At 40.6% G+C, this 23,303-nt stretch overlaps 2 protein-coding genes across 5 annotated transcripts in view; one reads left to right on the top strand and one right to left on the bottom strand.

Moving 5' to 3' along the window:
- Positions 1 to 1,680: 1,680 nt before the first annotated feature.
- On the top strand, positions 1,681 to 18,122 carry plaub (plasminogen activator, urokinase b). Its single transcript, XM_067370160.1, has 12 exons — positions 1,681 to 1,775; positions 3,243 to 3,320; positions 3,417 to 3,462; positions 3,548 to 3,649; positions 3,729 to 3,888; positions 5,548 to 5,645; positions 5,747 to 5,788; positions 5,894 to 6,080; positions 14,014 to 14,159; positions 14,314 to 14,454; positions 14,563 to 14,711; positions 15,980 to 18,122. Exons 2-12 carry the CDS (start codon positions 3,264 to 3,266, stop codon positions 16,148 to 16,150), a joined length of 1,299 nt encoding a protein of 432 aa, XP_067226261.1. The 5' UTR covers positions 1,681 to 1,775; positions 3,243 to 3,263; the 3' UTR covers positions 16,151 to 18,122.
- A 413-nt stretch (positions 18,123 to 18,535) lies between these two features.
- Positions 18,536 to 23,303, bottom strand: part of LOC137008073 (zinc finger MIZ domain-containing protein 1-like) — a 56,501-nt gene continuing 51,733 nt past the window's right edge. For all 4 annotated transcript variants that reach the window (XM_067369887.1, XM_067369890.1, XM_067369889.1 and 1 more), the window contains one exon: positions 18,536 to 23,269. In XM_067369887.1, the coding sequence (XP_067225988.1) occupies positions 23,162 to 23,269 (108 nt within the window). In that variant the 3' untranslated portion in view covers positions 18,536 to 23,161. The remainder of the gene's footprint in view (positions 23,270 to 23,303) is intronic.

Here is a 23,303-nt window from a genome sequence, read left to right as displayed (position 1 = left end):
TTTGAATTAAAAATATTGTTTTGGTTTATTATTTTTTACTTTAAAAAAATACATATATATAATTACTTAGTCTAAAAATATTTTTTTATTTTCATTATATTTTTTTCACTTTTTAATTAAAACATGTATTTGAATTTATTTGTTTCAATTTTTTATTTTCATTTTTTGTTTTTTACTTTTCAATATAATGTTTTATTGTTTTTATTATATATTGTTACATTTTAGTAATTTATATATACTGTATATATATATTTTCATTTATATTTTACTTTTGAAATAAAATACATATATAGAATTACTTAGTCGACAAATACGTTTTTATTTTCATTATATATTTTTATTTTTTACTTTTTAATTAAAACATTTGAATTTTTTTGTTTCTTTTTTTATTATTTTCATTTTTTTACTTTTCAATATAATATATTTTAATTACTTTTAAAAATTGTTATTGTCTTTATTATATATTTTTACATTTTAGTAATTTATATATACTGTCTATATGTATGTATGTGTATATATATATATATATATATATATATATATATATATATATATATATATATATATATATATATATATATATATATAATTAATCGACATTAACTGTCAACATATTGCACCAACACGGATCAAAACCCAATATTTTTTGTCTTGCAAAAATCTTCAAATGATTGTGCAGTTTCACCTACATCCTGTTTGTTTTGCGTCCGTCAGAGATGATGAACGCCGCTCTTCATCCGCTCAGTCAGTCGGGTGTGGAGCTCCATTTTTAACCATCACGTTTTCAAAAGCCTTAATCACTGACCTAAAATCAGCTCCGAGTCTGTGATGACGCCTTCACGGCCTCTACAACAGTGGAAGGTGAATCAAGAGTCTGAGGCTCAAACACACTGAATCATATCTGTACATTCCCGAAATGATGAGCTATCGACCAACACCTACACTGATTACTCACTGAATATATTTTATCCCAGAGGAAGTGAGCGCATCATGGGAAGTAGGCCAAAAGTGGCCCGTAGAGTGTTAGTGCACAGCTGGATGTTTGTAAGCGTGAAACTGATTTCCCAGTTTGCCCACTTGTTTCTCCAGCGGGTGGGCGTCAGTGTCATTGTTCTGGAGAAAATGCCCATCTGCTGACCGGAACGGCGCTTAATGACCCCGCTGATGCCCCAGACACGGATTATCCCTTTCAGACTCTGATTACTCGGGGAAAACATCTGTTAATGTCATATATTGTCATGAGTTTTACTGTAATTTTTAAAAAAATTGAAGTTTATTGAACCAATTTTTTTTTCAGTTTCATATGAGAATAAACAGCTCAATTTATGCAATTTGGGCCCAAAAATATGCAATTTGCTGCAGATGCTGATATTTATATGGCCAAAAAGTGATGAATTTCTGTAAATCAATGAGATCTTTATAACAGTGCAGCAGATATATACATAAAATGCATAAAAATATCATTATCAAACATGTAATGCAATGCAATACAATGATGAACAAATAAACTTCCTCAAAAGCCTGTTGATCATATTTGATACTCATGATTTTTCTATTAAATATGTGTGGATAATCAAGTATGTGCCTTCATTATTGTTATTCGTTGATCTAGTTTCAGTTTAACATCATGTGTGTGTTTTTGCCTCACCAGACAGACAAACTTCCCACACAAATACTTCTGTTCCAGCAGCCAATCAGAGCGAACGCGCCTGTATTTAAAGCATCAGACGGGCGCAGAGCGACACACTCCAGACCTGCGGTGAGATCTGATACAGGTGAGTTATGCTGACACCAGAGTTCATGCATGCTGGGACTTAAACTGCTTTGAGAATAATCCAACTGCACAATATTCACAGTGACAAGATGATCTGTGCACTGTGAACACTGGTAGATATAACATTATATACTTCATATATTATTACATGCTGTTTTAATGAACTCTAAGAGGCAACACAGAACATTTATACTGAAATGTATTTGTCTTATTTTATTATATTTTATTATTTTATTTGGATGTGTTCAATAGTTTCAATAGTTTCAGACTATTTGTGACTTTAAGATTTTTCTTACTTTATTTTATTTTGATATGTTGGATTACATTGGATAGTTTCAGATCATTTGTTCTGGGAAGATTATTTTATTTATTTTATTTTATTTTATTTTGATATGTTGGATTACATTGGGTAGTTTCAGACCATTTGTTCTGGGAAGATAGTTTTATTTGATTTTATTTGTATTTTTGGATTATGTTGGATAGTTTCAGATCATGTGCTCTGTGAAGATTTTTATTATTTTATTTTATTTGAATATGTTGGATATTTCAGATCATTTGCTCTGGGAAGATTATTTTATTTTATTTATTTAATTTTTATTTTATATTATTTGGATATGATGGATAATGCTGGATAGTTTCAGATCATTTGCTCTGTGAAGATTTTTATTTTATTTTATTTTATTATTTTATTTTATTTTATGTTATTTTATGTTATGTTATTTTATTTTATTATTTTATTTTATTTTATTTTTTATTTTATTTTGATAATGCTGGATAGTTTCAGATCATTTGCTCTGGGAAGATTTATTTTATTTTATTTTTTTATTATTTATTTTATTTTATTTTATTTTATTTTATTTTATTTTATTTTATTTTATTTGGATGATGCTAGATAGTTTCAGATCATTTGCTCTGGGAAGATTTATTTTTTTATTTTATTTTATTTTATTTTATTTTATTTTATTTTATTTTATTTTATTTTATTTTATTTTATTTTATTTTATTTTATTTTATTTTATTTTATTTTATTTTATTTTATTTTATTTTATTTATTTTATTTTATTTTATTTTATTTTATTTTATTTTATTTTATTTTATTTGGATGATGCTGGATAGTTTCAGATCATTTGCTCTGAGAAGATTTTGATGAGTTAATATATTTGAGATCTCTGACTTTTGATTGCATACGTTGATATCTCGACAAATCTCCAGTCTGAGAGCTTGTTGAGACGCACGTGAGAGGACTGGCTCTTATTCTCAGAACAGCCGAACTCTCTCTGCTGTTATTACACACGTCTCGTTTGTGATGTTTGTTTCCCGTGGGTGCGGATCTTTGAGCTTTAATCTTCGCTCCGGGCCTGTTCCGTCTGATCCTGGCCTGTTTCCAGGAAAATTCATGCCATGGATTCTCAGTTGTGAATCAAAATCTTGCTTTACTTTGCTTTTAATCACATGCACTGTGTTCCAGCGTCTGAAGACTGCAGGAGAAATGGCTGGATTCTGCTGTCTGAGTCTGATTCTAGCATTAGCAGCGCTCACAGTGTGTGTAAGTGTGCTTCACAAGTACATACTTCACTCTCTTCCATTTGGAGAATGGTTTTAATGGTGTAGTTTCTCCTGTTTTCTTTGTTTTGACCTCCAGAGAGCCCAGCGCAGACACTTTTCCAGCGCTTTACAGGACAAATCAGGTGCTTTATCATTCAGACATCATGTCACATTAATCACACACAGATCCCTCTGTCTGACCTCTGGGTCGTGTTTGTGTTCCTGCAGGGGATTTGTGTCTGAACGGTGGGAAGTCTGTCCCGTCTCTGTCAGGACTTCACCTGTTCTGTAAATGTCCGGAAGGCTTCAGCGGGTCCAGCTGTGAAACAGGTGTTTATCATCAGGGGTTTGGATTCATGAATACTGATTCTCTCTGTGATGTTCGTCAGATAATGATGTTTCCTGGTAGATGAATCCGTCTCCTGCTTTGACCGGTCCGGTCGGGACTACAGAGGTCCCGTGTCTAAATCAGAGAGTGGGCGGGAATGTCTGCAATGGGATTTAAAGAGAGTGCGTGAAATCGAAGGATATCCCAAGAATCTCGGGCCGGGCCGACACAAACACTGCAGGCGAGTCGATCTTATACTGACAGAGAGAAAACAGACCCTGCAGAGCTTCTGTCCAAACCTGCCATGATCCTCCGTTACTAGAGTGACTGAAAAATACTAAATCAACGTGCCTTTGTCCTGAAGCTTTGGATATAAATACAAGAAAACAAGAACATGTCTTGGGCAAAATTCACCCTGAAATTAGAAGAAATAATTGAGATATTAAATGTAATGAAATTTAACCAATTTAAAATAAACAAACAAACAAATAAATAAAATAAAATTGTTATTTTAAATACATTTTAATTTAGTAATTATAATAATAATTTAATTATTATTTAAATTTTATAAGATTTTTTGGATAAATTAAATTTTTTTTTGCATTATTTATTTATTTATTGCATTTTGACATTGCACAATAAAACACATTTACCCCATTAACATTAATTTATATTTTAGTGTTTTAAAGTAAAACAGTACTTCTATACAATGAAAAAATATTTTAATTTTATTTAATTTAATAAACATTTTTAGCAAAAAATTTTTTTGTATTTTGACATTATTAAACACAATTAAACACATGTACCCAATTAACATTCATATATGTATGTATATATATATATATATATATATATATATATATATATATATATATATATATATATATATATATATATATATTACAGTAAATCAATACTGTTATTGTTTTTTAATTGAAGAAAGTTTTGCATAAAGTAAATTAATTTGATTTTTTTTTTTTGCTAATTAAGATTTGCATTTTGACATTATTAAACACAATAAAAAAACATTTACCCCATTAACATTCATTTATATTTTACTGTTTTAAAGTAAACCAATGTTTATACAATGACTTTTTTTATTATTATTATTTAATTTAAGAAACTTTTTGGACAATTAATATTTTTTTGCATTTTGACATTATTAAATATATATACACATACACACACACACATATATATTACAGTAAATCAATACTGTAATTGTTTTAATTGTATTTCATTTAAGAAAGTATAAAGAAAGCATGAAGAAAATTAAGGTTTTTTTCACTAATTAAGATTTGTATTTTGACATTATTAAACAGTGAAACACATTTACCCTATTAACAATTTTACTGTTTTAAAGTAAACCAATACTATAAATAATTTTTTTAATTTTATATAGTTTTGCATAAAAAATAAAGCTTGATGGATGATTAAGATTTTTGCATTGTGCATTGTATTTTCATGATAATTTACACATTTGCCACATTAACATTTATGTATATTTTACTGTATTACAGTAAATCAGAGCTTTTATATAATAATTTTTAGTAATATCAGCATGATGTATACATAATCAGTTTAAATAATGATAAATATTTTTGCAATACAGTATAGTGAGAATTTAGTCACAGTGCAAAGCAATTTATTTTTACTTCTCATTTTGAGTGAAAAGTGATCCACACACGGTCTTGATCAGATTTGTAACACTCCCCCTTATTCTCAAGTCCAGACGTGAAAATCTCCTGCAAAAATACACACCTTCCCACTCCTGCCCGAGCCTGTGACATTCCAGTGTTGTTTGGAATATTCTTGCACGTGTAAATGTGGTTATTGTGTTCATTTCTCTTTATCATGTCACATCCATCATAACTTACTGTACATGTTCTAACACCAACAGAAACCCAGACTACAGCCGCAGACCGTGGTGTTACGTCCAGACGCCGTCTGGGATCATGAGAGAGGACTGTGATATTCCACGCTGTGCAAGAGATCACAGTACTGATTCTGTCCTTTTCCCTCTATTAATATAATATCACTCAGTATCTGTATTAATGTTGAACACATATTGAATGGTTTTGTCCACCTGATCTCTGCAGGTTCTGATCTGACTACTGACAGTCCGGCAGGAGCACAGTCAGGTGAGAATGAGATCATTTTGTCTTTTGCCAGCTGACCTGAGACGCTGTATGTAGAAGTGCAGTATCTGTTTGATTGACAGGCGGCTCTGTCTCTCATGTTTCCAGGCTGGCAGTGTGGCCAGAGGGAGGAGCGGAGCATGAAGGTTGTGGGCGGGGCTTTGAGCACAGTGGAGCTCCACCCCTGGATGGCGGCCGTGTTCAGCAGGAGGTCACGGGGAAGAGCGTTCACATGCGGCGGGAGTCTCATCTCGCCCTGCTGGGTCCTCACGGCCGCGCACTGCTTCCCCGACGGGTCAGTACACAAGCTAACCGAACAGACGAGAGCAAAGTATGAACATGTCAATGCTTTTGTGTTCCTCAAAGAAACTTTGCGGTTTTGCAAATGCAAACAAAACGAAAGTTAAATTAATGGAAAATATGCATGCATTCGATTGAAAAACGACAGTATAGTCATCCCCCTAAACCTCACTCCCATCTGGGTCACGGCACCGGATGTAACCAGTCCTACTCGAATCAATGCTTTCACATATGCAGAAATTTAGTTTTTCGTGTATTGGTTTTATGCATGTGAATGCAAATTATTTTTCAGTTCTGATGTTGGAAAAATATGAGATTGGAGTAAAAAAATTATATTTCAGTGCTTTTGTGTTCACTCCAAAAAAAAAAAAAAAATCCCCTTCTTTGGGGGAACACAAAAGTATGGAGCATCTAAAGGGATGTGGTGGTGGAAAAAAATATGAGATGAAAGAAAAATTATTTGTCAATGTTTCTGTCACAGTATCCACAGAAACAAGCAGGCAAGATCCAAGTGCAGAGGTTATTTAATGTGTAATCCAAAAATCATAAATCCAGAACAGGCAGGGGTCAAAATCCACAAAGGCAGTCAAACATGAAACAAGAAGACAAACAAAGAAACGAGTGACCTGAACTGAAACCTCCATAACAAAAGCAGAAACAAACAGGGTATAAATAAACAGACACTAATGAGAGAACACAAAACAGCTGGGTTCAATGACATGGAATAATGAGTCCAGGGAAGTGCATTATGGGTGATGAAGTTCATAAGTGGGGTGAGACACAGTCCGGGTTGGAGTGCCCTCTAGTGGCAAACAAGGGCACTCCCAGTAATGATCATGACATTACCTCCCCTCAAAGGAGCGGCTACCAGACGCTCCACCAGAGGAACTGACCAGGCAGGCTCCAGCAGGTCTACAGTCCTGGCTGATTGCCAGGGTGGCGCTGGAGGAACTGACCAGGCGGGCGCCGGCAGGTCTGGAGTCCAGGCTGATTGCCAGGGTGGTGCTGGAGGAACAGACCAGGCGGGTTTCAATGGTTCCGACGGCCTGGGCGGTAGCTGCAGGGCAGACCAAGGGTGCTCCATGGCCATATCAGGAAGAGCGGGCAGCTCGGTGACGGCCTCCGTGGCCGCATCAGGAAGAGCGGGCAGCTCGGTGACAGCAGCGGACTCGGGCTGCTCTGGCGGCGCCGGCAGGGCAAGGCGCTTGGTTGGCGCCGGCAGGGCAAGGCGCTTGGTTGGCGCCGGCAGGGCAAGGCGCTTGGTTGGCGCCGGCAGGGCAAGGCGCTTGGTTGGCGCCGGCAGGGCAAGGCGCTTGGTTGGCGCCGGCAGGGCAAGGCGCTTGGTTGGCGCCGGCAGGGCAAGGCGCTTGGTTGGCGCCGGCAGGGCAAGGCGCTTGGTTGGCGCCGGCAGGGCAAGGCGCTTGGTTGGCGCCGGCAGGGCAAGGCGCTTGGTTGGCGCCGGCAGGGCAAGGTACTTGGGAAAACGAAGAACAACCTCTAGAGTGGTCTCCGGGCCTTGAAGGATGGAGGAAGCCCTTCTCCTCCCTTTCCTCCTCTTATGAGGGTGAGGCTGTGGCTCTGTGCCTACCTCATCTGTAGGCACAGAAGTGGACCCACAGGCTGGAACAGGTTCTAGAGTGGACTCACTGGCTGGAGCGGGTTCTAGAGTGGACTCACTGGCTGGAGCGGGTTCTAGAGTGGACTCACTGGCTGGAGCGGGTTCTAGAGCGGACTCACTGGCTGGAGCGGGTTCTAGAGCGGACTCACTGGCTGGAGCGGACTCATTAACTGGAGCGGGCTCTGGAGTGGACTCACTGGCTGGAGCGGGCTCTGGAGTGGACTCACTGGCTGGAGCGGGCTCTGGAGTGGACTCACTGGCTGGAGCGGGCTCTGGAGTGGACTCACTGGCTGGAGCGGACTCTGGAGTGGACTCACTGGCTGGAGCGGACTCTGGAGTGGACTCACTGGCTGGAGCGGACTCTGGAGTGGACTCACTGGCTGGAGCGGACTCATTAACTGGAGCGGGCTCTGGAGTGGACTCACTGGCTGGAGCGGGCTCTGGAGTGGACTCACTGGCTGGAGCGGGCTCTGGAGTGGACTCACTGGCTGGAGCGGGCTCTGGAGTGGACTCACTGGCTGGAGCGGGCTCTGGAGTGGACTCACTGGCTGGAGCGGGCTCTGGAGTGGACTCACTGGCTGGAGCGGGCTCTGGAGTGGACTCACTGGCTGGAGCGGGCTCTGGAGTGGACTCACTGGCTGGAGCGGGCTCTGGAGTGGACTCACTGGCTGGAGCGGGCTCTGGAGTGGACTCACTGGCTGGAGCGGGCTCTGGAGTGGACTCACTGGCTGGAGCGGGCTCTGGAGTGGACTCACTGGCTGGAGCGGGCTCTGGAGTGGACTCACTGGCTGGAGCGGGCTCTGGAGTGGACTCACTGGCTGGAGCGGGCTCTGGAGTGGACTCACTGGCTGGAGCGGGCTCTGGAGTGGACTCACTGGCTGGAGCGGACTCTGGAGTGGACTCACTGGCTGGAGCGGACTCATTAACTGGAGCGGGCTCTGGAGTGGACTCACTGGCTGGAGCGGGCTCTGGAGTGGACTCACTGGCTGGAGCGGACTCTGGAGTGGACTCACTGGCTGGAGCGGACTCTGGAGTGGACTCACTGGCTGGAGCGGGCTCTGGAGTGGACTCACTGGCTGGAGCGGACTCTGGAGTGGACTCACTGGCTGGAGCGGACTCATTAACTGGAGCGGGCTCTGGAGTGGACTCACTGGCTGGAGCGGACTCTGGAGTGGACTCACTGGCTGGAGCGGGCTCTGGAGTGGACTCACTGGCTGGAGCGGACTCTGGAGTGGACTCACTGGCTGGAGCGGACTCATTAACTGGAGCGGGCTCTGGAGTGGACTCACTGGCTGGAGCGGGCTCTGGAGTGGACTCACTGGCTGGAGCGGACTCTGGAGTGGACTCACTGGCTGGAGCGGGCTCTGGAGTGGACTCACTGGCTGGAGCGGGCTCTGGAGTGGACTCACTGGCTGGAGCGGGCTCTGGAGTGGACTCACTGGCTGGAGCGGGCTCTGGAGTGGACTCACTGGCTGGAGCGGACTCATTAACTGGAGCGGGCTCTGGAGTGGACTCACTGGCTGGAGCGGGCTCTGGAGTGGACTCACTGGCTGGAGCGGGCTCTGGAGTGGACTCACTGGCTGGAGCGGACTCTGGAGTGGACTCACTGGCTGGAGCGGACTCATTAACTGGAGCGGGCTCTGGAGTGGACTCACTGGCTGGAGCGGACTCTGGAGTGGACTCACTGGCTGGAGCGGGCTCTGGAGTGGACTCACTGGCTGGAGCGGACTCTGGAGTGGACTCACTGGCTGGAGCGGACTCATTAACTGGAGCGGGCTCTGGAGTGGACTCACTGGCTGGAGCGGGCTCTGGAGTGGACTCACTGGCTGGAGCGGACTCTGGAGTGGACTCACTGGCTGGAGCGGACTCTGGAGTGGACTCACTGGCTGGAGCGGGCTCTGGAGTGGACTCACTGGCTGGAGCGGGCTCTGGAGTGGACTCACTGGCTGGAGCGGGCTCTGGAGTGGACTCACTGGCTGGAGCGGACTCATTAACTGGAGCGGGCTCTGGAGTGGACTCACTGGCTGGAGCGGGCTCTGGAGTGGACTCACTGGCTGGAGCGGGCTCTGGAGTGGACTCACTGGCTGGAGCGGACTCTGGAGTGGACTCACTGGCTGGAGCGGACTCATTAACTGGAACGGGCTCTGGAGTGGACTCACTGGCTGGAGCGGGCTCTGGAGTGGACTCACTGGCTGGAGCGGGCTCTGGAGTGGACTCACTGGCTGGAGCGGGCTCTGGAGTGGACTCACTGGCTGGAGCGGGCTCTGGAGTGGACTCACTGGCTGGAGCGGACTCTGGAGTGGACTCACTGGCTGGAGCGGACTCATTAACTGGAGCGGGCTCTGGAGTGGACTCACTGGCTGGAGCGGACTCTGGAGTGGACTCACTGGCTGGAGCGGGCTCTGGAGTGGACTCACTGGCTGGAGCGGGCTCTGGAGTGGACTCACTGGCTGGAGCGGACTCTGGAGTGGACTCACTGGCTGGAGCGGACTCATTAACTGGAGCGGGCTCTGGAGTGGACTCACTGGCTGGAGCGGGCTCTGGAGTGGACTCACTGGCTGGAGCGGACTCTGGAGTGGACTCACTGGCTGGAGCGGACTCTGGAGTGGACTCACTGGCTGGAGCGGGCTCTGGAGTGGACTCACTGGCTGGAGCGGGCTCTGGAGTGGACTCACTGGCTGGAGCGGGCTCTGGAGTGGACTCACTGGCTGGAGCGGACTCATTAACTGGAGCGGGCTCTGGAGTGGACTCACTGGCTGGAGCGGGCTCTGGAGTGGACTCACTGGCTGGAGCGGGCTCTGGAGTGGACTCACTGGCTGGAGCGGACTCTGGAGTGGACTCACTGGCTGGAGCGGACTCATTAACTGGAACGGGCTCTGGAGCTGACTCACTGGCTGGAGCTGACTCACTGGCTGGAGCTGACTCACTGGCTGGAGCTGACTCACTGGCTGGAGCTGACTCACTGGCTGGAGCTGACTCACTGGCTGGAGCTGACTCACTGGCTGGAGCTGACTCACTGGCTGGAGCTGACTCACTGGCTGGAGCTGACTCACTGGCTGGAGCTGACTCACTGGCTGGAGCTGACTCACTGGCTGGAGCTGACTCACTGGCTGGAGCTGACTCACTGGCTGGAGCTGACTCACTGGCTGGAGCTGACTCACTGGCTGGAGCTGACTCACTGGCTGGAGCTGACTCACTGGCTGGAGCTGACTCACTGGCTGGAGCTGACTCACTGGCTGGAGCTGACTCACTGGCTGGAGCTGACTCACTGGCTGGAGCTGACTCACTGGCTGGAGCTGACTCACTGGCTGGAGCTGACTCACTGGCTGGAGCTGACTCACTGGCTGGAGCTGACTCACTGGCTGGAGCTGACTCACTGGCTGGAGCGGACTCACTGGCTGGAGCGGACTCACTGGCTGGAGCGGACTCACTGGCTGGAGCGGACTCACTGGCTGGAGCGGACTCACTGGCTGGAGCGGACTCACTGGCTGGAGCGGACTCACTGGCTGGAGCGGACTCACTGGCTGGAGCGGACTCACTGGCTGGAGCGGACTCACTGGCTGGAGCGGACTCACTGGCTGGAGCTGACTCACTGGCTGGAGCTGACTCACTGGCTGGAGCTGACTCACTGGCTGGAGCTGACTCACTGGCTGGAGCTGACTCACTGGCTGGAGCTGACTCACTGGCTGGAGCTGACTCACTGGCTGGAGCTGACTCCGGGCCTTGAAGGATGGAAGAGGCCTTCCTCCTTCTCCTCCTCCTCCCTTTACCGGAGTGAAGCTGAGGCTCAGTGTCCACCTCCTCTGAAGACTCTGGAGTGGACTCACTGGCTGGAGCGGGCTCTGGAGAGGCCTCCGGGCCTTGAAGGATGAAGGAAGCCTTCTTCCTCCTCCTCCTTTTACCGGAGTGAAGCTGAGGCTCAGTGCTCACCTCCTTTGTGGCCTCTGGAACGGACTCACGAGCTGGAGCGGAATCTGGATCGAACTCACTGGTTGGAACGGGGTCCGGCTGACCCAGTGTGGCCCACCCACTCCGATGCTCGAGATAGTGGACGAACCCCCAAAAATCCAGGTCCTCCAGTCCATTCAACTCCCACAGAGGCAACGGGTCATCCAGGCAACCATTAAAAATCTCTTTCAGCGCCTCATCATTATACCGCAGCCCTCTTGAAAATGTCCAAAAAAACTGGGCAAAACACCCTATCTCTCTCCCCTCCTGTCGCAGAGCCAGCACCGCCCGAACAAGAGCCATCCGCTCCCTCACCGTGGCTGGAGGAGTGATCTGGATAACCATCCTGCTGGATCTAGTGGTGATGGAGGTTTCTGTCACTGTATCCACAGAAACAAGCAGGCAAGATCCAAGTGCAGAGGTTATTTAATGTGTAATCCAAAAATCATAAATCCAGAACAGGCAGGGGTCAAAATCCACAAAGGCAGTCAAACATGAAACAAGAAGACAAACAAAGAAACGAGTGACCTGAACTGAAACCTCCATAACAAAAGCAGAAACAAACAGGGTATAAATAGACAGACACTAATGAGAGAACACAAAACAGCTGGGTGCAATGACATGGAATAATGAGTCCAGGGAAGTGCATTATGGGTGATGAAGTCCATAAGTGGGGTGAGACACAGTCCGGGTTGGAGTGCCCTCTAGTGGCAAACAAGGGCACTCCCAGTAATGATCATGACAGTTTCCGCTTTCTTTAGCTCCCTTAAAGGGTTAGTTCACCCAAAAATGAAAATGATGTCATTAATGACTCACCCTCATGTCGTTCCAAACCCGTAAGACCTTCGTTCATCTTCAGAAGATATTTTAGATTTAGTCCGAGAGCTTTCTGTCCCTCTATTGAAAATGTATGTACGGTAGACTGTCCATGTCCAGAAAGGTAATAAAAACATCATCAAAGTAGTCCATGTGACATCAGTGGGATTTTTTGAAGCATCATTTGGTCCAAAAATAACAAAAACTACGACTTTATTCAGCATTGTCTTCTGTTCCGGAATCCTTTCCATTGAATTGATTCCATTGAACTGATTCCATTGAACTGATTCCATTGAATTGATTCAATTGAACTGATTCCATTGAATCCTTTCATCTGTCGGCATTGGTAATGCACTTTTAAGTCGCCGTGGTTGTTTTTGGTGATTAGGAAATCTGCAACATTTTGAAGCATCGTAAATATTGGTGCATTACCGCCCCCTTCTGCTCCGGAGTGTGGTTCACGACTCCGCAGTGACGCTGCTGACGTGTTATCTGATGCGCCCGAGCTTCGTTTACAGTCTGAGGGAGACGTACGCTGTATTCAAGCTCTTCTACATTGTTTGTATTTTGGTATTGCTATATTTTTTAAAATGGTGCGTAAGTGTGCATGTCGTGGATGTCCTAATCGCCAAAAACAACCACGGCGACGTAAAAAAGTGCATTACCAACGCCGACAGATGAAAGGATTCAATGGAATCAGTTCAGTGGAATCAATTCAGTGGAATCAATTCAATGGAATCAGTTCAATGGAATCAGTTCAATGGAATCAATTCAGTGGAATCAATTCAATGGAATCAGTTCAATGGAATCAGTTCAATGGAATCAATTCAATGGAAAGGATTCCGGAAGAGAAGACAATGCTGAATAAAGTCGTAGTTTTTGTTATTTTTTAACCAAAATGTATTTTCGATGCTTCAAAAAATTCTAACTAACCCACTGATGTCACATGGACTACTTTGATGATGTTTTTATTACCTTTCTGGACATGGACAGTATATCGTATATACATTTTCAATGGAGGGACAGAAAGCTCTCGGACTAAATCAAAAATATCTTAAACTGTGTTCTGAAGATGAACGGAGGTCTTACGGGTTTGGAACGACATGAGGGTGAGTCATTAATGACATAATATTCATTTTTGGGTGAACTAAACCTTTAAGAAAATTTGTTTCCCTCGCAAAGAGCTCAAAAGGTTTTGCAATCGAATGCAAAGTTTCTCAGGAGAATGCAAAAGCATCGGCTTATTATTTTTCCTCCCATTTCATTATTTTTCCTCCACTCCATACCAAAGGTCTGCTGATGGGAAAATTATATTTGAGAATGCATTTGCATTTGCGCACAAAACATTTGCTTTCCTCCACGAAAAGCAAAACCCTTAAAATATAAATTTTCCTGCATCTCATATTTTTACCTTCCCTTTTGCTGCTTTTTAACCGATTTGATTTGAATAAATGGGAAGCAGTAATGAATGGATGCTAAGAAGGAAGGATGAATGGATGGATTTGGAAATATACTCTCACATTTGTCTCTTCCTTCATGTTTTCAGCACTCAGACTAAAAAACTCTCAGTAGTCCTGGGGAAGAACGCCATAAATGAGACGGACATTCAGAAAGAGCAGGAGTTCAGCGTCTCTGAGCTCATCATCCATGAACACTTCGACAACACAGACGGCAACTTCAATAACGACATCGGTAATGCTGATCACTACTATAATAAAGTCTGGCAGGTTAGGCTAATAAAGAAGCATTCAGATTTGGTTTGGTCTATTTAGCAAGGTCAAAATAGCTTAGTTAAGTTGCATACATCAGATTTTCATGAACATCTGATCGATCCGTGTGTGTTCAGCGTTGTTGAAGATTCACAGTCCTGACGGTCGCTGTGCAAAAGAGTCCAGTTCAGTGAAGACGGTTTGCATCCCTGGACCACATCAGACACTCAGTCACGGGACGTCCTGTGAGGTCACTGGATACGGCAAAGAGCAAGAAGGTACAGCAGCTGAGTGTGTGTCGAGAGTGTCTGTTCTGTTTGCACTATAATGAAGGGTTCATTCATTGTGTGTGTGTGTGTGTGTGTGTGTGTGTGTGTGTGGAGCAGGGTCGTGGTATTACTCTCAGTATCTCAGAGAAGCAAAGGTCAAAGTGGTGTCACTGAATTTGTGCTCGAGCAAAGCATACTATGGCAACATGATCACAGACAACATGCTGTGTGCCGCGAGTCCTGACTGGAGCACGGACGCGTGTAAGGTGAGACGCAATAATGATCCTTATGGATGATTTGGAATATTATTTATTATAAAAATGAGGCACTACTTTCTTCACTGACTGTTTACGCTACTGTTCAAAAGTTTTAGATCTGTAAGATTTTTTAAAAGAAGTCTCTTCTGCTCAGCAGTGCTGCATTTATTTGATCCAAAATACAGTAAAATTGTGAAATATTTTTACAATTTAAAACAGCTGTTTCTATGTGAATATATAGTAAAGTGTAATTTATATCCAGTGATCAAAGCTGAATTTTCAGCATCATTACTCCAGTCTTCAGTGTCACATGATCCTTCAGAAATCATTCTAATATGATGATTTGCTGCTCATGAATATTTTTTGGGAAAATAAGTTAAAAAAGTAATACTTTTATTCAGCAAGGATGCATTAAATTGATCAAAAGTGACAGCGAAGGTGTTTATAATGTTACAAAATGTTATAATGTTTCTTTTTCAGATAAATTCTGTTCTTTTGAACTTTCTATTTATCAAAGAATCCAAAAAAAAAAAAATGTATCAAGGTTTCCACAAAAAATGAACACTGATAATAATCATAAATGTTTCTTGAGCAGCAAATCATCATATTAGAATGATTTCTGAAGGATCATGTGACACTGAAGACTGGAGTAATGATGCTGAAAATTCAGCTTTGATCACAGGAATAAATTATACTTTACTATATACTCACATACAAAACTGCTGTTTTAAATCATGAAAATATTTCACAATTTTACTGTATTTTTGATCAAATAAATGCAGCTTTGGTGAGCAGAAGAGACTACATTCAAAACAGTAAATAATTAAAAATGCATAATTATTCCAAACTTTTAAACGGTTGTGTATGTTAATAAATACATTTCAGCTAAAAGCACCATAAAGGTATTTTCTTGTCTTGAAACAATGAATCATTTTATTCAAGAGATATCAACAAATAATCACAAAGACAAAATGGTAAAGAAATATATTATTTTTGCATTTGCATATCTTAATTTTTGGAATTAAAAACAATTACACAGGAACTCAAAATAGTTTATTTGATTTCTAGTGGGCTGCATTTCAGACTAGTGCAAAATCATGCATGCAGAGGGCAAATTCTATTTTTTGATCAAATAAATACAGCCTTGGAAGAAACTTCTCTCAAAAACAGATCTAAAACTTAATCAGTAGTGTATATTGGCACAAGTAAGATGATTGCAGATTTCTATCACTGAGAGCCACGAGCAGCCTCTGAGTTTGACGTGTTTGCTCTCATAGGGTGACTCCGGCGGGCCGCTGGTGTGTCGCGTCCATGACCGTGCGTTCCTGTTCGGTGTGGTGAGCTGGGGAGAGGGATGTTCCAGAGAGTTTCGTCCTGGTGTTTATGCCAAAGTGAGCAACTACCATCACTGGATCCTGGAGAAAACCGGCCTGTCGTCACTCACATGAGTTCAGCTCGTTCACTTCACACTCCAGAGACTGATGTACAGAGCACACCAATGATTTGTGTTCAGTAACGCATAAATCTGTCATTTTTATATTCCATTCTATTGCCAGTATATGATAGCAGATCTAAGAATGTTTATAAACGTACTATTTTGCGTAGTTCTTCAAATGTACAGTGGCATTTGTACAGTGTTTTCATTTCTGTTGTTGTGTAATTTTATATTCTTGTGTAACTATTTATATTTGGCCAAGCCAATTATTAGCCAATAAACAAGTACTATTGTATTTGTATTATATTTAATAAACCATATGGTTAATATGATGGTTTTAAACACAGGATTTTTTGAAGGGGCACGTGAAAGAGAATTTTACCTGCCAGCCAGACAAGCAACCTGATTAAAACTTTAATAACAAATAAATAAATAACTCGGGAATCACCAAAACACAATAATGACTCTGATTTTATTTTATAAATGACAATCGATAGTGGATACTAACATATAAAAGAAGGAAAATCCAAATTCAGTATCTCAGAAAATCAGAATATTGTGAAAAGGTTCAATATTGAAGACACCTGGTGCCACACTCTAATCAGCTAATTAACCTAAAACACCTGCAAAGGCCTTTAAATGGTCTCTCAGTCTAGTTCTGTAGGCTACACAGTCATGGGGAAGACTGCTGACTTGACATTTGTCCAAAAGACGACCATTGACACCTTGCACAAGGAGGGCAAGGCACAAAAGGTCATTGCAAAAGAGGCTGGCTGTTCACAGAGCTCTGTGTCCAAGCACATTAATAGAAAGGCGAAGGGAAGGAAAAAATGTGGTAGAAAAAAGTGTACAAGCAATAGGGATAACCGCACCCTGGAGAGGATTGTGAAACAAAACCCATTCAAAGATGTGGGGGAGATTCACAAAGAGTGGACTGCAGCTGGAGTCAGAGCTTCAAGAACCACTACGCACAGACGTATGCAAGACATTGAGTGCTGTACATGCTCATACTTTTCATGTTCATACTTTGGCCAAGATTTCTAAAAATCCTTTATTTGTATTGGTCTTAAGTAATATTCTAATTTTCTGAGATACTGAATTTGGGATTTTCCTTAGTTATAATCATCAATTAAAAGAAATAAACATTTGAAATATATCAGTCTGTGTGTAATGAATGAATATAATATACAAGTTTCACTTTTTGAATGGAATTAGTGAAATAAATCAACTTTTTGATGATATTCTAATTATATGACCAGCACCTGTAGGTAATGTGTTATTAATTTTGTTTTATTCATAATAGTGGCCATGTGATTCCATAGTAGGATATCTAGCAGTGCTGTGGTTATCAAATAATATGCAACTTTTTAAAAACATCTACAGCATTACTTAGACTCACACAGACATCAAGAATCAGCATATGAATCTCAACAATGGTGACAATCAATGAACAGCTTCATGCTGCAATGCGTGCTGGGCACCACCAATCAAAACGCACCCATTGCTCCCAGCATGCATTACATTCTGAATAAATTATGCAAATTAATTGTAACTAATTTTCTTTGATTCTTACTGTTTGCTTTTATTTTTATGTTTTTGTTGTGACTTTTTAGTGGCCAAATCGGTCCAATAGAAGGGCAGCACATCCTGAGCGGCTCAAAATGTCCCTCAGAATGAGCTTCCACCTGCACTGAAGTACTGTATAGTCACACTATAGCAATGCTCGCCCACATATTCTGCTGTAGTAACTGCCTTATTTCCTCCATTGGTGTAAGCAGACAAGAAATGTACGCTTTTACACCATCTTGCTGATAACATTTCTTTGGTCATTTGTCAGTCCTACAGCCACTGTAGTGAATATACCCTTATCAGAATGTGCTACTGCCTTAAAGGTGCCCTAGAATCAAAAATTGAATTTATCTCGGCATAGTTGAACAACAAGAGTTCAGTACATGGAAATGACATACAGTGAGTCTCAAACACCATTGTTTCCTCCTTCTTATATAAATCTCATTTGTTTAAAAGACTTCCGAAGAACAGACGAATCTCAACATAACACCGACTGTTACGTAACAGTCGGGATCATTAATATGTACGCCCCCAATATTTGCATATGCCAGCTCATGTTCAAGGCATTAGACAAGGGCAGCCAGTATTAACGTCTGGATCTGTGCACAGCTGAATCATCAGACTAGGTAAGCAAGCAAGAACAACAGCGAAAAATTGCAGATGGAGCAATAATAACTGACATGATCCATGATATCATGATATTTTTAGTGATATTTGTAAATTGTCTTTCTAAATGTTTTGTTAGCATGTTGCTAATGTACTGTTAAATGTGGTTAAAGTTACCATCGTTTCTTACTGTATTCACGGAGACAAGAGCCATCGCTATTTACATTATTAGCGCATGATTTAAAGGGGCCGCAGCATGAATCGGTGCATAGTTAATGATGCCCCAAAATAGGCAGTTAAAAAAATTAATAAAAAAAAAATCTATGGGGTATTTTGAGCTGAAACTTCACAGACACATTCAGGAGACACCTTAGACTTATATTACTTCTTATAAAAACTGGTTCTAGGGCACCTTTAATTAATGTGGTCAAATTAATAATTAAAGTAGCAATTAAGTCGCTTACATTTTAGATGCAATATTGACTGTTTTTGTTCTGTTTCAGCAGCGGATATAGTTCAGCGAACATGAACAGAAGCTCAACCGAACAATGATGAATGATGCACAAGAACCTTTTCCAGAAGCTCAATCATGCTGTTTAACCAATGAGGTTCATTCTCGTGTGTTATGCAGCACGTTTGAGCTTCCGTCATTCAGGTTCGGCTGAGCTTCTGCTAATGTTTGCTGATGTGAGAAAATGCCTGAATTCAATCTGTTCTTATAAAGCGATCGAGTCTCCTCAGAAAATTTGGACTAAACCGCTTGATTCACATTGATTAGTTTTGCGATCTCTTAATGAACTTTATGAAGTGTCAAAGTGGCCGTTGCAAAGGCAGTGAATGGAGGGACAGAAAGCTCTTAGATTTGATCAAAAATATCTTTATTTGTGTTCTGAAGATGAACGAAAGTCTTCCAACATGAAGGTGAGTAATTAATGACAGAATTTCTATTTTGTTATATTTTTATTTCTATTTTGGCACGAACTAACCCTTTCAGAACCTGGTGGGAGCAGTAGGCCATCAGGGAATTTTTATCTTTTTTTTTTTTTACTTTTAGGTTTCGGACATACTACTTATTTCACATACTGTTTTCTCCTACTGTATAGTAGGCAAGTAGGCATATTTGGACGCAACATTAGTATACCCACACCCAAATCTCACGTGAAATAAAACACCACCCAGGTATTTCTCGCCTATGATTTATGAGGATTCAGACATACTATTTGTTTGCCTGCTGCTTTTTGCCTACTATAGAGTAGGAAAGTATGCGACTAGCTATTGTCATCAATGCACAATGACATAAAGGTCGAAGGTGACTATAACATCACACCCTGAATGATTGAAAATGTCTTTTAAAGATCTAATTAAGAGATAGATGATAAATACAATGATTCAGTTTTTGTTTCAGACATCCAGCATGGCAAAAATTAATTTGAACTGAGTATTAGTAAATGATTAAACGGCTGAAAGCAGTTCATGATCAATAATTCAGATTAAGAACAATAAATATCGAGTCAAATGGGCACTGAGCTGGAGATTTCAGATGAGTTTATTGAGTTTCGAAATGTTTGAGGAGGACAGACTGTGATGCTGAGGACTTTTTAGAGACTCGTCTGCTGCTCACTACAATCAGACCAAAGAAATCCCAATGAAAGGCTTTATTTCGAAAGAAAGGAAATCCTGACGCTCAGTGTTTAAATGTAACGATTTCACAGATAAAAACGATTTAGAATCAGATATTAAAATCATCCGTCTCTTTCATAAAAAAGGGAAGACTTGTGTCGCATATTCAAATTCATTAAAAAAATTCATTGCATGTGTATAATTTTTTGCTATGTGATTAGAACAAGCATTAAAATATAAGAAAAACGATAAAAAATAATTTACCAAAACAAAAAAATAATAAAATACTCAACATTTTAAACCTGTTAGCTTTTACATAAAGCTGCCCTTTCTACAAATAAACAAACATGTATAGATTTATTTCACATAAGGCTGTTATATTTGCTTGTACATATTAACAATATTTCTCATATTAACATGAAACTCTGTATTACGATAAAATATCCTTAACTGAGCCTCCGACAGCTTTACACACAACTGGTTTTCTTAAATGCAAGTGTATTTGTTTCTGCGTGTGGACGTGACACAGGCTGCCTTCAGAATAACATACGACTTCTTGCAGTATGAAATATATATACTAGGTACGGTATCACACTGAAAACCCAGATGACTTTGATTTTTGATCAAGTAAATGCAGCCTTGCTGAGCAGAAGAGCCTTCTTAAAGTCTCACTGACCCCAAACTTTTGACTTTTACAGAATATTTTAAAGCCGACCTATAAATCAGTATGCAGTATTGCATTCTGAACGCAGCTCATGTCTTTCTCTCGCTCTTGCAGTGAATATTCATAAACATACAGTGGCAGAAGAAACATGGATGACCAACCGATACAAAAGACCTTACAAATGTATTCACAAATATTTACATGAGCTTCTCAAAAATAATACAACTGCATTATGAACAGTAGTGAACTAGACGGATAATCACATGTGTATGTTTTCTGTTCTTGTGTAATTTGAAACTCCTTTTTTTCCCTTTACATTTCCAAACAGAGTGAATCGTTTCAAATATGAGCTGTGCTTTGAGATGTTTGCGTGGACATTTGAGAATGAAAAACAAAAACGGAGCCGACTGTGGCGGAAACAGAGGATTCAGTACGACAGCGGACGGATGTTTGTCTGGTTCTTCATATCAAAGTCAAAGCGAGTAGAAAAACGCTTGCACATATATTCACGAGTTTTGTTCTCATGTGGTAAAAAAGACTGAATTTAGCTGCAAAGTTAATTTCAGCTTGAACGCTCAGAGGTTGCGCTAAATTTCCATCATTTAATGATAAAAACGCTGACTGATAATGGAAATGCTTTGTAATTTTGATAGATAAAAATAAGGTATAAGGTAAAACACTTTAAAATAAGGTCCTGTTAGTTAACATTAGTTAATGAGCAATACATTTGTTACAGTATTTATTAATAAAAATTCAACTGTTCTTTGTTTGTTCATGTTTGCTCAAATTAAATCCTATTGAACAACTTTTGATTTGAACCCTCTGGTGCTGTTCACTTTGAGTTTTTTTATTTCAATGAAATGAATGTACTATATTTTAGTTCAATAATGTTTTTTATTTAATTTTTAGGGAATTGTATGGTACATTATATTTATTATTATATTAATTAAATTATATTTATGCAGTAGTTATAATCTATTTATTCATAGACCTGAAAATTACATTTCTAAACTGTCTAAATCTTGAATGTTTTGGATCACAGGCTGAAGTTTGGTCTCTTTTTAAAGAAGACTTGAAAGATTATTGCTGATGTGACAAATGTTTTAAAAAGTGAACTTTTTACATTTAGAATTTTACATTTATTATTATGAAAAATGAGCCAAAATACTATTTTCAGTTTTTAAAATGAAATACATATTTTCCAAAATAAATCAAAGCCACATCTAAACAAGTTGTGATCCAAATTTAATGTTGATATCTCAAAAAAATGAGCTTTCAGTAAGATTTGTTTTAGGTGCAGTACCAAAAGTCTCCACTAGATTTGCTTTCCATTCGTATCCAATACGCTCATTTTTGACTGCGAGAAGTACAAGTGTGACTATTTTTTTCAGGACAATTTAACCTTTTCAAATCGTGTACATTATTTTTTATTTATTTATTTTTTTGTGTTCCCATAGCAAGTACCAAAACCTATAGAAGCTTGTTTCCGCCACTAAATAATAAAATAAAAAAAGTAATTGCGACTTTTAATCTCACAATTTTGACTTTTTCCTCAGAATTGTGAGATTTAAACTTGCAATTACAAGTTATAAAGTCAGAATTGTGTTGAATAAACTCGCAATTCAGACTTTATAACTCGCAATTTTGACTTTATATCTCGTAATTCTTTTTTTATAACTCAATTCTGACTTTATATCTCGCAATTCTGACTATATAACTCGCAATTCAGACTTTATAACTCATAATTTTGACTTTATAACTCAATTCTGACTTTATATCTTGCAATTCTGACTTTATAACTCAAAATTTTGACTTTATATCTCGTAATTCTTTTTTATAACTCAATTCTGACTATGTTACTCGCAATTCTGACTTTATAACTCAATTCAGACTTTATAACTCGCAATTCTGACTTTATATTTTGCAATTCAGACTTTATAACTCGCAATTCAGACTTTATATTTTGCAATTCAGACTTTATATCATGCAATTCTGACTTTATATCTCGCAATTCTGACTTTATATCTCGCAATTCAGACTTTATATTTTGCAATTCAGACTTTATATCATGCAATTCTGACTTTATAACTCAATTTTGACTTTATAAGTCACAATTTTGAGAAACAAATGTCAGAATTGTGAGATATAAACTCACAATTACCTTTTCTTTTTTTATTTCATGGCGGAAGCAAGCTTCCGAAAAAACCTTTACCAAGTTTTGTATCGTTCCAACGAGGTAAAAAATTCTGAAAAAAAAAAAAAAAAAAAAAAATGTAATTTTTTTCGTCAAAAATGGCAGAAGGGCACCAGAGAACTCATAATGTATTAGTGAATGTTAAACTTAAACTTATCTAAGATGACTAAATGCTTTAGAATCTAGTTAACTAATGTTAAGAACTGAAACGTTACAGTGAAGCATTAGTGATGAATGATCATTTGTAGCACAACCTCTGCGGACGCGTCTGTTCACGCTGGTTTTGAAATCTGTACAGGAAGAGGAAACGACGGTAAGTGCATTTGTGTTTGTCAAGTATGGAGGAGCTGCTAGTCAAGGGTTTGACAGTCTCAGTTATTCTCAAAGAGCGACAGCAGATCGTCGTTGCTGCTGCTGGGAAGGTCCGGAGGATCCAGGTAGGACAGAAGATCATCTGGATTCATCAGATCTGGCAGCAGCTGCAGGAGGGAAAAAATCTGGATTGTTATCAAG

The sequence above is a fragment of the Chanodichthys erythropterus genome, chromosome 19, assembly GCF_024489055.1.
Source record: "Chanodichthys erythropterus isolate Z2021 chromosome 19, ASM2448905v1, whole genome shotgun sequence".
In the NCBI taxonomy this organism is placed as follows: domain Eukaryota; kingdom Metazoa; phylum Chordata; class Actinopteri; order Cypriniformes; family Xenocyprididae; genus Chanodichthys; species Chanodichthys erythropterus.
Note: the sequence above shows the minus strand (reverse complement) of the source record. Positions and strands in the feature narration are given on the sequence as shown.

Coding starts and splice junctions, on each gene's coding strand:
- plaub (XM_067370160.1), top strand. CDS start 3,264: ATGGCTGGATTCTGCTGTCTGAGTCTGATTCTAGCATTAGCAGCGCTC. Junction 3,463..3,547: donor CGCTTTACAGGACAAATCAG/GTGCTTTATCAT, acceptor GTGTTCCTGCAG/GGGATTTGTGTCTGAACGGT. Junction 14,455..14,562: donor ATACGGCAAAGAGCAAGAAG/GTACAGCAGCTG, acceptor TGTGTGGAGCAG/GGTCGTGGTATTACTCTCAG.